General features: G+C 37.6%; 1 protein-coding gene across 1 annotated transcript in view; it reads left to right on the forward strand.

Moving 5' to 3' along the window:
* The window catches only part of LOC103045016 (V-type proton ATPase catalytic subunit A-like), a 26,869-nt gene extending 11,318 nt beyond the window's left edge, over positions 1-15,551 (forward strand). Inside the window, exons 8-15 of the mRNA XM_022664226.2 lie at positions 1,066-1,174; positions 2,193-2,315; positions 3,042-3,156; positions 7,133-7,196; positions 8,699-8,902; positions 9,392-9,486; positions 12,114-12,285; positions 13,000-15,551. Of these exons, the coding sequence (XP_022519947.1) occupies positions 1,066-1,174; positions 2,193-2,315; positions 3,042-3,156; positions 7,133-7,196; positions 8,699-8,902; positions 9,392-9,486; positions 12,114-12,285; positions 13,000-13,092 (975 nt within the window). The 3' untranslated portion in view covers positions 13,093-15,551. The remainder of the gene's footprint in view (positions 1-1,065; positions 1,175-2,192; positions 2,316-3,041; positions 3,157-7,132; positions 7,197-8,698; positions 8,903-9,391; positions 9,487-12,113; positions 12,286-12,999) is intronic.
* Positions 15,552-17,770: the final 2,219 nt, after the last annotated feature.

Here is a 17,770-nt window from a genome sequence, read left to right on the forward strand (position 1 = left end):
GATCAAATCCACTTCAGAATTCACCTACAATGTGATCACAAAAATGGTTTAATTCAGTTTCACTTTACGCTGTAGGTGAATTCTAAAGTAGAACAAAACAAAAACAGCTTTGAGTTTCACTTTAAGTTTCCTTTTAACAAAGCTGAGTCCACTTTAGAATTTACTTAAAATGTAAACACAAAGATCACTGAGGCTTGGTTATATTCGGTTCGGTTTCTGATTCTGATTTTGTTTCAGTTTCACTTTAACAGGGTTAAGTCCACTTTAGAATTCACTTACAGTGTGAAAACACACATGGTTTACTTCAATTTCATTTAACACTGTAAGTGAATTCTGAAGTGGACTCAGCTGTTTGTGTGTGATTTCTTTTTCAGCTTCACCCTAACCGAACTTTGTCTGCTTTAGAATTCACTTAATTTCAGCTTCACTTTAAAATAATTGAATCCACTTTAGAATTCACTTAGAGTGTGAACACAAACATCACTAGGTTTGTTATAACTTATTCAGTTTCAGCTTCACTTTATCAGAACTGAGTCCACTTCAGAATTAACTTACAATGTGAACACAAAAATGGTTAAATTCAGTTTCACTTTACACTGTAGGTGAATTCTAAAGTAGACTTAGTTCTGTTGAACAAAAACAGCGAACAGTGAACATACACATGGTTTACTTTAATTTCATTTAACACTGTAAGTGAATTCTAAAGTGGACTTAACCCTGTTAAAGTGAAACTGAAAGTGGAATCAGCTGTTTGTGTATGATTTCTTTTTCAGCTTCACCCTAATCGAACTTTGTCTGCTTTAGAATTCACTTAGTGTGAACACAGATAAATAATTTAATTTCAGCTTCACATTAAAATAATTGAATCCACTTTAGAATTCACTTACAGTGTGAACACAGACTAATAAATCACATTCAGCTGTATTTTATTAGGATGGAGTTTAGTTAATGTGAAATAACCTTTATATGAACTTTTCTCCAGTTATCTGGATCAGGATCAGTAGCAGCAGGTCGGTAAGTGTGAATAAAAGTGTTTTTTTTTGTTGTGTTGTTTGTGTGGATCAGCTGACGATGGAGGTGGACGGTAAGGTGGAGAGTATAATGAAGAGAACAGCGCTGGTGGCCAACACCTCCAACATGCCTGTAGCAGCTCGAGAGGCCTCCATCTACACCGGTAACTACCGACCCCATGTTTATAGTATTTTATTTTAATGTTTTTCTCTGTGATTATGAGATTTGTGCATCTTTATGTTCCAATCGTTTTACAATATAAAAAGTATTTGTATTGTTTTTTTTGTTATATTTGCATTTTTCAGATTAACAAACACATTTTGATATCAAACAGATATAACCTGAGTAAATATAAAAAGCAGTTTTTAAATGTTAATTTCATTTATTAAGGGTGAAAAAGTGTTGTTTAAGTTTTACTGATAACTGATATTGATTCTCTCTCATCTCTGTGGATCAATTTAGTTCCACTCTTCTTTACAGAATTATTTTAATTCAGACACACTGGATTTTATTTTCCAGCATAAAACGGTTTAAGATCATCCACAGCATCTCAATCATTCAGATTTTAACTAGATCTTTAACTCCAAAACCTTCATTTAGTTTAGTGTTTAATCCATTCAGAGACGGTGAACTTTAGTGTGGGTTTGTGAGCTTTGGGTCATTGTCCTGCTGCAGAACCCAAGTAAAGCACTCCTGAGCTTGAGGTCAGGTTGCTTCCATCTATTACAGCAAGTTTTACCCAGCAGCCCCAGATCATTACAACACACAGCACTACCACCACCGTGTTTTACATTTACATCAGTATGATTCAGTTCTTTTTCTGAAATTCTACATGTTTGTATTTTGAGTTTTACGCCAGATGTAAGGGAACCCTTGTAAAAAAGAAGTATACTTAAGTTATGTTATTTTGGAACCAATAATTAGTACTTAATTACTACTTATTTGTAATTAAAATGATATAAATTTGCACTAAATTCATACTAAGTATACTTTTGGAGTAATTCTACTGTACTACTCTATTCTACTGTATTTATTCTATTCTATTTGTGTTATTACTGAATTGTCCAATTTTATCAATGAAATTTCACCTACAAAAATAAATGTTCTGTTTTTTTTGGAATTATTTAAACTTTGTTTAGTTGTAGAATAATAATAATAATATTGTGTGTGTGTGTTTGCAGGTATTACTCTGTCGGAGTATTTTAGAGATATGGGTTATAATGTGAGTATGATGGCGGACTCCACCTCCCGTTGGGCCGAGGCTCTGAGAGAAATCTCCGGACGATTGGCTGAAATGCCGGCAGGTACGCACAGCTCCACCAATCACAGACAAGAACACAAACTCCGCCTCTTAACCAAAGTTTCAAAGCTTAAGTTTTTTTTTTGGCCTGTTTTTAATACTGCAGATCTGTATACTCTATTCTTTGTATCTTGATTGTGATTATGATTATGATTCGACGCATCATTAAATCTCACATTTCTCACAGTTTATTGATTAATTTATCTACAGCTGGACGATACGCTACAAATCTGTACTAGGATATATATTTTAGTTTATGTCGATAACCCGGTGCTGAATAGAGCTGATATGCTAAAAATATTTGGATGATCACAAACCATCAAACCACCAAACTGAACTGCTTGAATTTTTACACCAGGAGTAAAGCAGCATAAAGTTATCCAAAAGCAGTGTGTAAGACTGGTGGAGGAGAACATGATGCCAAGATGCATGAAAAAAACTGTGATTAAAAACCAGGATTATTCCACCAAATATTGATTATTTCTGAACTCTTAAAACTTTATGAATATGATCTTGTTTTCTTTGTATTATTTGAGGTCTGAAAGTTCTGCATCTTTTTTGTTATTTCAGTCATTTCTCATTTTCTGTAAATAAATGCTCTAAATGAGAATATTTTTATTTGGAATTTGGGAGAAATGTTGTCTTTAGTTTATAGAATAAAACGTGTATATATATATGATTCAGACGTATTTACACCCAGTTCTAACACTGCTGTGTTATTCCCCTGCAGACAGCGGGTACCCGGCGTACCTGGGCGCCAGGTTGGCGTCGTTTTATGAGCGGGCGGGGCGAGTGAAGTGCCTGGGGAACCCGGAGAGAGAGGGCAGCGTCAGCATCGTAGGAGCGTGAGTACACCACCTCAACACCAGGGGGCGCTACAGCATCAAACCGACAGCAGCACAAAGCAGAGGATTTAATGGAATACTCTCCTATTTAGTAAAAAAAATGTAATATGTCATAAAGGAGAACTCTTTAAAGAAAGAAGCCAGTAGCGCGTGTGTAAAAGCAAAAATTCAGAAGCATGAATTCAGATTTAACCGTTCACATTCGTGTCACATGTCCGTGGATCTAATACGCATCTGATTTAGGACCACATGTGAAAGTGATTTAAATCTGATTAGAAAAAGAATCGGATTTGGCACGTTCAATCCGTGTATCATTCGTTCATTTGATATTCAATTGAGAATCAAAATCGGAAAATTAAAAAACCAATTCGTTTTTTCGTTTTTTCGTTTTTGAATATAATACCAAAAAACGAATAACGGCTTGTATTTTGTATTTTTATTTGGTTATCCAAACAAAAATTGGAAATTTAAAAAACGGACCAGGAGCCGAATTTGATTTTGATTTTGAACTTGACCCATTTGTGTGCCCCGGAAGTTACTGATTTGTTTATTCTTGGTGGGTTTCTGTTGCGCGGGAGTTCACTGCAGTGTTATCTACACAGTCTGTATTGCTGTAGGCTTTGGATGGAGTTGAGGATGGAGAGTTTTATCTTGTTCAGAGGAACTAAACGCGTTGCAGTGAAAGAAGACGATATGACAACAGAAAAAATCGGCAGGATCTTTCAGGTGTTTGTCTAACGTTCCGTAGCTAAATGTCATATTTAGTTAATGTTATTCTGTGAATTGCCGCCTACATACTTTTTTATATACGTGACTAGCTGGCTAACTAACCTAGCTAGCTAGCTGGTTAGTCTATACATGGTGTAGTAAACTTCTTCCCTCACTGTTTTCATTTGAAAAGGTACACGGTCCCAGTGTCTACATCACTGATGACAACAACGTAGCTGTATTTCCTGGAGCTGATGGCAATCAAAATCAAAATCAAATTCGGCTCCTGGTCCGTTTTTTAAATTTCCAATTTTTGTTTGGATAACCAAATAAAAATACAAAATACAAGCCGTTATTCGTTTTTTGGTATTATATTCAAAAACGAAAAAACGAAAAAACGAATTGGTTTTTTAATTTTCCGATTTTGATTCTCAATTGAATATCAAATGAACGAATGATACACGGATTACGTTCACACAGCCATGAAAAAATCTGATCTGAGCCACACTGAGCAAAAAATCAGATTTGAGTCACTTCAGCCTGGTAATGTGAACACAGTCTAAGTGGCTTAAAGGAGAAGTTCAGTGTAAAATGATGGATTTTGGGTGTATTTATTAAAACAAGATATAAAGTTGTTATTGTCTCCTCCGCTCTCCTGCAGTTTTCTGACATCCAGTATTTTCTGCTCTTTACCCAAACTTTAGCTTTAGAAGGAGTGTTAATGGGGCATATTTTACCCTGCAGATAAATCACTAAACTGCTTTTTACACCGTTATTCAGCTCAAAGTAGCTCCACATTTCATTGGTAGAATCCGGAGAGTCCTGATATTTAAAACGATTCATTTAGAGCTTTAAAACTGAACTAAAAGCTTATTAAAACCACTTTTATATCCCATAGTGTAGATAAATCTCCGGTGCCGTCATCTTGAATTTTATGCACAATAAATCAACCGTCGAGCACGAGAACCAATAGTAAAATGTTTTGTGGAATGTTTGTGTGTTTATGGAATTCATGCATTTCCAAGAAATTAATTTTACAATCTGCTCTAAAACTATCCTACCTATTCGTTCTCGTGCTCGACGGTTTTTATGTAAATTAATACTAAACTCATCCAAACTATAACAAAAAAAAAAAAACGTAGAAAATTATTTACTAAATAAACCAGAATACATTCTTCTTGTTTAGATGATCAGTTTTTATCATCTCTGCTGGATTTTCTCAGTCAGTTTTATGAGGTAGAGTCACCTGGAATTCAGGCTTTCAGTTAACAGCTGTGCTGAACTCATCAAGAGTTAATTACTTGAATTTCTTGTCTCTTAATAAAGTGTTTGAGAGCATCAGTTAAAGTAAAGTAGTGAAGATAAAATGACTAAGAAATGAAGGTTACAAGATGTGTTGGATTTTACCTGTAATGGGTTTTGCTCATACAGTTGCTCTCTCTGGCTCCGGCAGCTGATGCAGTGAAGCCTTTTTCCTATAGAGGCAGTTATATAGCTGCTCCTTCACACCCTAAATTTAGTGTTTTTTTATTTTTTTATATTTTCTGTATTGTAGATTACTAAATTAATCTAGGCCTTGATAAACTTGTTTAATCCAGAATAACTTTTACATTTTAGAATTTAAGTTAACCAGGCTTTCAGTTAACAGCTGTGCTGAACTTGTCAAGAGGTAGAGTTACAGGTATACAGTGAATAGTGAATATTTGAGTAATGTTCTAATCCAGGTTATGAGAAGCAACAACTACTCAACTAAGTAGTAACTAACTATGAAAGTATCCTCAAGTACAGTCACCCCAAATACCATGAAAAATGTTATAATGATGGAACTGGCACTCATCAGGACTTCACCCCAGGAAAGGATAGAAGAGCGAGAGTTTCCTCTGTTGTACAGGATGAGTTTATCAGAGTTTCCAGCCTCAGAAACCACAAGTTAAAAAAACAGCTCCACAGATAAGAGTATCTAAATACTTCACGGAGTATTTTTTACATGATTCATTATGTCAGGGTTCATACGGTCATGAAAAACCTGGTAAAGTCATGGAATTTAAAAATAGCAATTTCCAGGCCTGGATAAGTTTAGGAAAATTAAAAATACCCTGAAAGTTTCAGGATTGAAATGAGGTTTATTGTACTAACAGAAAATGTGCAATATGCATTAAACCAAAATTTGACTGGTGCAAAAGTATGGGCACCCTTATCATTTTACTGATTTGAATACTCCTAACTACTTTTTACTGACTTACTGAAGCACAAAATTGGTTTGGTAACCTCATTGAGCTTTGAACTTCATAGCCAGGTGTATCCAATCATGAGAAAAGGTATTTAAGGTGGCCAATTGCAAGTTGTTCTCCTATTTGAATCTCCTCTGAAGAGTGGCATCATGGGCTCATCAAAACAACTCTCAAATGATCTAAAAACAAAGATTGTTCAACATAGTTGTTCAGGGGAAGGATATAAGGATAAGGGGAGATTTAACCTGTCAGTTTCCACTGTGAGGAACATAGTAAGGAAATGGAAGAGCACAGGGACAGTTCTTGTTAAGCCCAGAAGTGGCAGGCCAAGAAAAATATCAGAAAGGCAGAGAAGAAGAATGGTGAGAACAGTCAAGGACAATCCACAGACCACCTCCAAAGAGCTGCAGCATCATCTTGCTGCAGATGGTGTCACTGTGCATCGCTCAACAATACAGCGCACTTCAAGTCAATAAAATGATAAGGGTGCTCATACTTTTGCACCGGTCAAATTTTGGTTTAATGCATATTGCACATTTTCTGTTAGTACAATAAACCTCATTTCAATCCTGAAATATTACTGTGTCCATCAGTTATTAGATATATCAAACAGAAATGGCTGTTCAAACACCCAAATATTTTGATTAACGATTAAGATTAAGATTAATAGGGGTGCCCAAACTTTTTCATATGACTGTAGATTTAATTTTGATCATAGTTTCAGTTGATTTTTGGATTTATTGTTCGTCATATGGTCATGAAAATTTGCCTTAAAGGTATGAAAAAGTCATTCAAAAATCAAAATGGAAATGTATTTGATAAAAAGTGTATGAACCCTGTTATGTGTTCCTTCATAATCTGATGAATCACTTTACTGTTCATTTACTATGTAGGAAAATAATATAATAGTAATAAAAACACTGAATCAGAAGGTGTATCCAAACTTTTGACAGGTGCTGTATATAAAAGTATAAGTGCTGTGGTTATAAATTACTAATAGACAGTAACAGTATGGAGTGTGTGTGTGTGTTCTGCAGTGTATCGCCCCCTGGTGGTGACTTCTCTGATCCTGTTACCTCCGCTACACTGGGTATTGTACAGGTAAATCCACCTCACCTCACTGACCACCTGCTTCCTCTATATACAGCGAGACTGATCCCTGTGTTTCTGCTGTAGACTGAAAACATCTTGATTAGAACATTAAAATATGATTTATTTTTTTTAATATTGTAAAATTTGAGCTGAGGGTGGAGTCAGCTAAAATCAGAGGGTTAGTTACTCTTTGAAGAACAACAGCTGCACATTTTAAATAGCAGAAAATCAGAATATGCCTTTGCTGCTAATGTATTTTGTCAAAATAGGATAAATTCTGTGTAACTGATCTTTAAAAATTGTGATTTTAATATTTTTACCAGCAAATCTATCAGCTGGTAATCTAGCTTTTATACTGTTCATACTTTTCATATTGATATCAGAATAACATTATATCAACCTAAACTAGAAATATATCGTAATACAGATTTCTGGCGTATTGTCCAGCCCTAGAATGGCGCAAAAGTATTGGACTCTCAGGTGTGTTTTGTTGCTCAGGTGTATACTGATACATTAATTATTTAAACATTAAATTAAACAGCGCTTAAAGTCTGAACTCTCAGTATCAGATTTGGGTTTTATCTGTTCAGACTGAGCTTTTATATATTTATAGTTAGAGGAGTAACCAGTAACATTAAAACCAGAGAGATGTGCGAGTCTATGGATGAAAAACAAGCAGCTGTAAAGCTGAGAGAACAACCATTTAGAATGACCTGAAGAAGAAAGTCGTCACTGGTGTACTGAGTAACAGATGTTGAACAGATAGATCGAGGAAAACCACAGCAGTTGATGAAACTAGCATTGTGAGTTCTGTAAAGGGAAAAACCCTAAAGCTCATGTTTTACGACAATCAGCAACCTTTGACCCTTTGACACTTTTCAGATTTTTATTGGATGAAAAGAAAATTAAAAACCATGTATCGTTTTCATTCCACTTCACACTTAAACAATACTTTGTGTTTCTCTATCACTTAAAATGTCAATATGCCATCAAGCTGCCGGCGATCAAAATTGGCCCTGCTCCCTCCGGGTGGGTACAGTAGATGGCGCTCTCTCCCCACATCACTAAAGGGTGATGTCTGCAGCACAGGGCGTCTGTGAGCTGATGTATCAGAACCGAGTCGCTGTGAACGCTTTCCTCCGAACGTTAGCGCTGTGATGCTGCTCGGCAAAAAGGTTAAAAAAAGGGGCGGAGTCTGTGATAGGGGGCGTTCTAATGAGTGGGTTGGGTAATTGGCTGTACAAAATTGGGGAGAAAATGGGGAAAAAATAGAAATAAAATTATACAAAAAAAAATCTCTATAGAATACATGTAAGTTTGTGGTTTTAAGGTGATAAAATGTGGAAAAGTTCTAAAGGTATGAATATGTTTTAAAGCAAGTGTAAAAGCTGAAATATTTATCTTTTAATGTAAAACCCCATCGTTTACAGCAGAAATAAATGGATTTTTCTCACTGTTTCAGTGTTTTTGAAGGGGACTGTATGTATAATATTCGTGTACCTGTGCGTCAGGTGTTCTGGGGTCTGGATAAGAAGCTGGCTCAGAGGAAGCACTTCCCGTCGGTGAACTGGTTGATCAGCTACAGTAAATATACTCGCGCTCTGGACGAGTATTACGATAAACACTTCCCCGAGTTCGTCCCCCTCAGAACCAAAGCCAAGGAGATCCTGCAGGAGGAGGAGGACCTCGCCGAGATCGTCCAGCTCGTCGGGAAGGTACCGCCCCCCTGCCCCCAACCACCAATCAGACGCAAGGACACGTTTAGCTCCACCTATTCAGCCTGCAACAGTTAACCCCACCCCCCTATCCTCTTAACCACCAATCAAACACAGTCAGAGATTAGCTCCACCCATTCAGCATGCAGAAGTTAACCCCGCCCCCTGATCCTGTTAACCACCAATCAGACGCAGTCAGAGATTAGATCCACCCATACAGCCTGCAACAGTTAACCCCGCCCCCTGATCCTCTTAACCACCAATTAAATGCAGTCAGAGATTAGCTCCACCCATTCAGCCTGCAACAGTTAAACCCCACCCCCTGATCCTGTTAACCACCTATCAAACACAGCCAGAGATTAGCTTCACTCATTCAACCTGCAGCAGTTAACCCCGCCCACTGACCACTGCTAAGGTGTGTGTGTGTGTGTGTGTATGTATGTGTGTGTGTGTGTGTGTGTGTGTGTGTGTGTGTGTGTTTGTTTTCAGGCTTCTTTGGCTGAAACTGATAAAATCACGCTGGAAGTGGCGAAGCTCATCAAAGATGACTTCCTGCAGCAGAACGGATACACACCTTACGACAGGTACATCACACACACCTGAGAAACACACACACACCTTACGACAGGTACATCACACACACCTGAGAAACACACACACACCTTACGACAGGTACATCACACACCTGAGAAACACACACCTTACGACAGGTACATCACACACACCTGAGAAACACACACACACCTTACGACAGGTACATCACACACACCTGAGAAACACACACACACCTTACGACAGGTACATCACACACACCTGAGAAACACACACACACCTTATGACAGGTACATCACACACACCTGAGAAACACACACACCTTATGACAGGTACATCACACACACCTGAGAAACACACACACCTTATGACAGGTACATCACACACACCTGAGAAACACACACACCTTATGACAGGTACATCACACACACCTGAGAAACACACACACACCTTACGACAGGTACATCACACACACCTGAGAAACACACACACCTTATGACAGGTACATCACACACACCTGAGAAACACACACACCTTACGACAGGTACATCACACACACCTGAGAAACACACACACCTTATGACGGGTACATCACACACACCTGAGAAACACACACACACCTTATGACAGGTACATCACACACACCTGAGAAACACACACACCTTATGACAGGTACATCACACACACCTGAGAAACACACACACACCTTACGACAGGTACATCACACACACCTGAGAAACACACACACCTTACGACAGGTACATCACACACACCTGAGAAACACACACACACCTTATGACAGGTACATCACACACACCTGAGAAACACACACACCTTATGACAGGTACATCACACACACCTGAGAAACACACACACCTTACGACAGGTACATCACACACACCTGAGAAACACACACACACCTTACGACAGGTACATCACACACACCTGAGAAACACACACACCTTATGACGGGTACATCACACACACCTGAGAAACACACACACCTTATGACAGGTACATCACACACACCTGAGAAACACACACACCTTATGACAGGTACATCACACACACCTGAGAAACACACACACCTTATGACAGGTACATCACACACACCTGAGAAACACACACACCTTATGACAGGTACATCACACACCTGAGAAACACACACACCTTATGACAGGTACATCACACACACCTGAGAAACACACACACCTTATGACAGGTACATCACACACCTGAGAAACACACACACCTTACGACAGGTACATCACACACACCTGAGAAACACACACACACCTTACGACAGATACATCACACACCTGAGAATATACACACACACCTGAGTAACACACACACCTGAGTAACACACACACCTTGCGACAGGTAAATCACACTTACCTGAGAAACACACATACACACACACACCTGAGAAACACACACCTTATGACAGGTAACTCACACACCTGAGAAACACACACACCTTACGACAGATACATCACACACCTGAGAATATACACACACACACCTGAGTAATACACACACCTTGCGAAAGGTAAATCACACTTACCTGAGAAACACACATACACACACACACCTGAGAAACACACACCTTATGACAGGTACATCACACACCTGAGAAACACACACACACCTGAGAAACACACACTTTACGACAGGTAAATCACACACCTGAGAAACACTGTACTGGCTCCCTGTTGTACTTAGAAATAGACTTTTCAGGAAATTTACAACATTTAATTCTAGAAAACCCACATTTTTTACCCACATTATTACAACATTATTAGCAATACTAAAATATAGTTTTATGATGTGATGTTTATTTCGGTGAGAATAAAGATTCAGTGTTTGTTTTAAGGCTGGTTTACTGTGTTGAGTCAGTGAGTAGTTTATGGTGTATCCTGTGCGAGCGCCCTACGCAGCTGATCACGATTTTTACTATTTCATTCGTGCGTCCTCAACTCTGCAACGCTCTGCAATTTGAACGTGACGCAGAAGTATAAATTGGCCTTCACGTGATTGGTAGAGAGAGAAAGGAAATTGCGCAATAGGTGAAATGTAAAAATCCACCCCGGGTTTTGTTCATCTGCTGCAGCTCGGCCAACAAAACCCCGGGGTGGATTTTTAGTTTCTGGACCTGGACTCTACCCACCTCTGTGTGTAAGTAACTACAGGTTTAAATAGGATCTCCGGTGGATTTGGTGTTTTACAGAGACTCTAAGACTAGATCAGTGGCTGAACTGCACTTAGCAGGGCATTATTACACATGTTATAAAGTAACATATGACATTGTAAAGACTGTTATTAGTGTAAAAATGTCTTTATTTTAAAACATTTCTAACTGTTGTTCGTCTCGCTGCCTCCTGGTGTTGCAGTGCTGTTAGCCAATCAGAGGCGATATGTTTGCATGTTTGAATATTCATGAGCTGAAGAGTTGAAATCCTGTCGTTTCTAACCACCCTCCACTCCTCTATCGGACTAAAGCAGTGTTATACTGGATCACCGGAACACTTTCTTTCACTAAAACAGCTCACATGGCATTCATTCATACTAGAGACACATCTAGACTTTTAAAATGAATACAAAAAAACAATGGAATGAGACTTTTAACAAACATTTACCAATATCTCTGTTTCTCCAGGTTCTGTCCGTTCTATAAGACCGTGGGGATCCTCTCTAATATGATAGCGTTTTACGACATGGCTCGTCACGCGGTGGAGACGACGGCTCAGAGCGACAACAAGATCACCTGGGCGATGATCCGCGAGCACATGGGCGAGATCCTGTACCGCATCAGCTCCATGAAGTTTAAGGTAAAACTGAATCCTGTACGTTTAGTTTCAGTTTCACTCTGCAGTTCAGAGACCAGCAGATGAGGAGAGACACACAGTCCAAACTGCTCCAGGTCTAGTGTGAAGTTTCCACCAATCAGTGATGGTTTGGAGAGTCATGTCTGTCATCTGCTGGTGTTGATCCACTGTGTTTTATTATCAAGTCTAAAGTCAGTACAGTTTTGTTTTCCCACAAAATCTTACAGCACTTCATGCTTCTTATAGAGATGCTGGATTTCATTTTCCAGCAGGACTTGGCACACTGCCCACACTGAGTGTATAATATAATAATCTAATTTTCTGAGACACTGATTTTTTTGTAACTGTGATTAAAAACCAGGGTTATTCCACCAAATATTGATTATTTCTGAACTCTTAAAACTTTATGAATATGAACTTGTTTTCTTTGCATTATTTGAGGTCTGAAAGCTCTGCATCTTTTTTGTTATTTCAGTCATTTCTCATTTTCTGTAAATAAATGCTCTAAATGAGAATATTTTTATTTGTAATTTGGGAGAAATGTTGTCTGTAGTTTATAGAATAAAACAACAATGTTCATTTTACTCAAACATAAACCTGTAAATGGCAGAGTGGCCATTAGGGGGCTCCAAAATACATTTCTTTAAAATGACAGAAAACAAAGTGTAATTATTGTTTGATATTAATGTGTGTGTGTGTGTGTGTGTGTGTGTGTAGGACCCGGTGAAGGAGGGGGAGGGGAAGATTAAGGCGGATTACGCTCAGCTCCTGGAGGACATGCAGAACTCCTTCCGCAGTCTGGAGGACTAGACCCTGACCTTTAACCTCACACCTCCTCGTATTGTGTATTTTCCGATGTGTGTGTGTGTGTGTGTGTGTGTGTGTGTGTGTTATAAATCTATGCTGCTCCTGTTTACTATATGTTTTTGTCACTCTGATACTTGAAAGCCATAATAAGAGTCTGGGTCAGTGTGTACAGTCGAATATATAAATATATATATAAATATATATGTGTATTAATAATATCTCAAAGACTTGAAAAGGGGCAGCATTTTAATTTCTGCACTGATAAAGTGGAAAAACACATTATTATAAATGTGCACAATATATCGGTTTCTCATTATGATTAAATATATGCACAGGTTCTGCATTCTGCAGCATTCCCAGCTTCCCTCAATAAGAGCATCTGAAGATTAAAGACGTGGCTGGGTCTTCCAGCATGACGATGACCCGAGACACACCTGAGTTTAATGATTTAGATGGATGAATGAATATTTTTGGCAATTTAGTCAATATAGTGTGTTTAGAAGTGGACAAAAAAAATTTATCCAAATATAGCACATTTTGATCATTTATTTTAAGTGTTCTTGAGCATTTTTCCCTGACAGATATTTTAACTGTCCTCACACCTTATTTGTATAAATAAGTAAAGTTTTGTCTTTAAAACACCAATTAATAATTATAATAATATAATTTACCTGTGTATGTGGAATAATAATTCAGGAACAGCTGAGTTCAGTGATTTAGATGGTTGAACAAATATTTTAGGCAATTTAGTCAATATATTGTGTTTAAGATTGAAAAAAAAACATTTATATCAAAATATAGGACATGGTAAAAATAGGGATACACCAGATAGATATTCAGAACTCGACATTTTTCTGTCTGTTTAGTGTCCAAATAAAATAAAAAAATGTTATTAATGATGCAGTTATATTTTTGAAAATCAAATCAAAGTTTATTATTATTATTTATTTTATTTGTATTTTTTTGCTTATTTACTTTAAATATTATGGTACATTCTTTACTGTCAGAAAATTTTACTTCCCTAACGCATTATTTGTTTAAATAAAAAATAAAAAATAAGTTATGTCCTTTAAACTACCAATTAATTCAATTTCAATTAATTCAATTGCATAAGCTGAGGTGGAACAGTGTTGTAATATTTTGTAATAATAATAATAATAATAATTACCTGTGTACATGGAAGAGATTCAGAAACAGCTGATTTAGATGGATAAACACATATTTTTAATCAATATAGTGTGTTTAGAAGTGGACAAAAATGTGATATCAAAATATAGCACATTATAAAAATAGGGATACACCAGATAGAAATTCAGCAGCCGAAATGATTTGGTCAATCAGCCCAAATAATCTGTTTAGTGTTTAAATAAGTGAAAATACAGAATATTTTGTTCTGAATGATGCAGTTACATTTTCAGTTATAATTAAATGACAGCTTATAGGGGCTGTGATTGGTCCAGCGGTCTAAAGCGCTGCTACTATAATCAGGAGATCACTGGTTTGAATCCCGGTCATGCAGCTTGCCATCAGCTGCCGGAGCCTCGAGAGAGCACAGTTGGCCTTGCTCCCTCTGGGTGGGTAGGGGGAGTCCTATTGAGTGGGCTGGGTAATTGGCCTTGTAAATAAGGGAGTAAATGTGATAAATATGTGATAAATAGATTTATTTTACATTTTATGGTGCATTGATTGTTGGTATATCATACATTTTGCTTCCCTCACGCCTTATTTCTTTAAATAAGTGAAGTTATGTCCTTAAAATACCAATTAATTCCATTTCAATTAATTAAATTGAATAACAGTGTTGTAATGTTAATATTATTATTAATAATAGTCATTATATGTTTTATAAATAGTCTGTATGAATTAAAACATATAATAATCTAATTATAATTACAACAATATGATATAAGACTCTTAATTTGAGAATCAATAGATATATTGTGTACATTTAAGTTGTTTATTTTCATTTGTGTGTGTGTGTGTGTGTGTGTGTGTGTGTGTGTGTGTGTGTGTGGTAATTAAAAGAGCAGATTGATGGAAAATCTAATCAACATTATTGATTACTGATCACAGATTCTGTTGATCAGATAAGACACTTCCTTTGATCTGCTGCTTTGATCTTTATGTTATAAATGTGAAACTGATTGGGAACTCAGTGTTTACACCCCGCCCCCTTTTTGTTTCGGTGACCAATAGAAAGTCGCGTTTAAAGACAAGATAACAGGGATAGAAAGAGATGAGTCACAAAGGGACCAATGAGGCGTCCCGTATTTATTTACAGTCTGTAGCCTCACTGAGTGACTGAACGTGTTCTTCTGAATGTATTACGTATAATCAGGTGTGTGTGTGTGTGTGTGTGTGTGTGTGTGTTAGATTATATTGGATGTATTACCTACATGGTGGTTCATGTACTGTATGTGATGTTCTGAATTTCACAGAATTAAAGAAGAGATTAAAGGACATTTTGGTGACTTTTTGGATAAATTAAATAAAATTGATCAAAGAATAACATAGTAAATAGTTTATAGCTGTAATATAATGATGATATATTAGAGTTTATTGGGGAAAACTGTTCTATAATTGAAACAATGCTCTAAACAATATATAAGATGAGATTGAGATGGTTGGTTATGGAGGTTCTACAGGTTCTGTATGGATCCTGCAGCACATTTACTGTATTTTTCCCCACTATAAGATGCAGCTGATTATAAGACGCATTATGTAACACTAATAAGGAACAGGGGTGTCGCCATGTTTTTTAAGCTAAGTAAACAAAAGTCATTCTTAACAAAAACATTTCTCTCCTGAAAACTGTTTATTTGGGTGAGTAAAGAGCTTCTGTTTGTTTACAGTAAGCTTAGAATTCCAGATTTACACTAAGGATGGGTGCAGCAGCATTAGCATTAGCAGCTAATCACTAGCTGTGGTTAGCGCTAGTATATGCACCCGACAGAGCTACACTGAGGAACCATGAGTTTTCCGGAAAGTCAGGGTGATATTAGCTAGCGGTTTGTTCAACGTAGCTTGTTTTAACACGGAAAACACACTACAGACTACAGTCCGATATACTCTCCTCTGAACAATTAAAGAGTTAGCGCTTAGTGCAGTTAGCGGCTAATGCTAATACTGCTCCAGTAGTGCTAGCCAGGGCTAGCAGGAGGCTACAGGCTGCTATACTCACCTCTGAATGAGGAAAGAACAAGCACTAAGCGCATTTAGTGGCTAATGCTAATGCTTCTCCAGCAGTGCTAGCTGGGGTTAGCAGCAGGAGGTTACAGACTGATAATACTTTTCTCTGAACTGTGAAAGAGCTAGCGCTCAAAGATCTCTCACCCGGAGTTACACTTCCCTATAGAAGCCTCTGAGAGCTTTATTTTTAGTCAGGGAAACACTTTTACGCACTATTGTGGTGTAAAGACCCAGTATCTAATAAGACTAAATCTGAAATCAGAACAGTATGTTGAGTTTGTAGAGTTATTTGTTTTACAAATAAGTGTATTTAACTTTGTTTAACACATTAATTCTTCTTTATAGTAGCTTCTATTATAAATGCATTCAGTAAAATGATTGTTTTACAAACGTTTGGACCCATAATGTATTTTATCGAGGCACAGCTGGCTGTATGGGAGCTCTGATTGGCTCTCTGGTGTCTGGTAAGTCCCGGGAGGCTTTAATAATTAGCAGATAGTGTGAGATGCTGAGCGAGCCGAGACAAACCGGGGGTGGGAGGTTGGGGGACAGCTGGTGATTATCGAAGGTGAGAAGTGAATTTAAACGTCTGGACTTGTGATTTCTGATAGAACAGCTGTTTTCAGCACCTGAGCCCAGATTCAGATTCTCACAGTACATCACTGAGATTCTGTAGTAAACAGGAGGAAACGCCAGGATTCACTGGACTAACACTAAAGAATAATGTGGGAATCTGCGTGAGCTCTGTGTTCAAATACCCCGGCTGCCAAGTATACTATACTGCAGGAATCTGCCCTTTAAAACATCCCGGTTGCCAAGTATACTATAGATATACTAACTATATACTAGTATACAGGAATTTACCTGAACTTATATTTTAACACCACAGTTGCTAAGTATAATACTGAAATGGACCCAAACTGCATGTTCCAATACCCCGGTTGCCAAGTATAATACAGAAATTGACCCAAGTTGCATGTTCCAATACCCTGGTTGCCAAGTATATAACAGAAATTGACCCAAACTGCATATGTCAACACCCTGGTTACTGAGTATAATACAGAAATTGACCCAAGCTTCATGTTCCAATACCCCGGCTGCTGAGTATATAACAAAAATTGACCCAAGTTGCATGTTCTAACACCCCGGTTGCCAAGTATATAACAGAAATTGACCCAAGTTGCATGTTCCAACACCCCGGTTGCCAAGTATATAACAGAAATTGACCCAAGTTGCATGTTTCAATACCCCGGTTGCCAAATATAATACAGAAATTGACCCAAGTTGCATGTACCAATACCCCGGTTGCCGGGTATAATACAGAAATTGACCCAAGTTGCATGTTCCAATACCCTGGTTGCCAAGTATAATACAGAAATTGACCCAAGTTGCATGTACCAATACCCCGGTTGCCGGGTATATAACAGAAATTGATCCAAGTTGCATGTTCCAGTACCCCGGTTGCCAAGTATATAACAGAAATTGATCCAAG

This window comes from Astyanax mexicanus, chromosome 1 (assembly GCF_023375975.1).
Source record: "Astyanax mexicanus isolate ESR-SI-001 chromosome 1, AstMex3_surface, whole genome shotgun sequence".
Lineage (NCBI taxonomy): Eukaryota > Metazoa > Chordata > Actinopteri > Characiformes > Acestrorhamphidae > Astyanax > Astyanax mexicanus.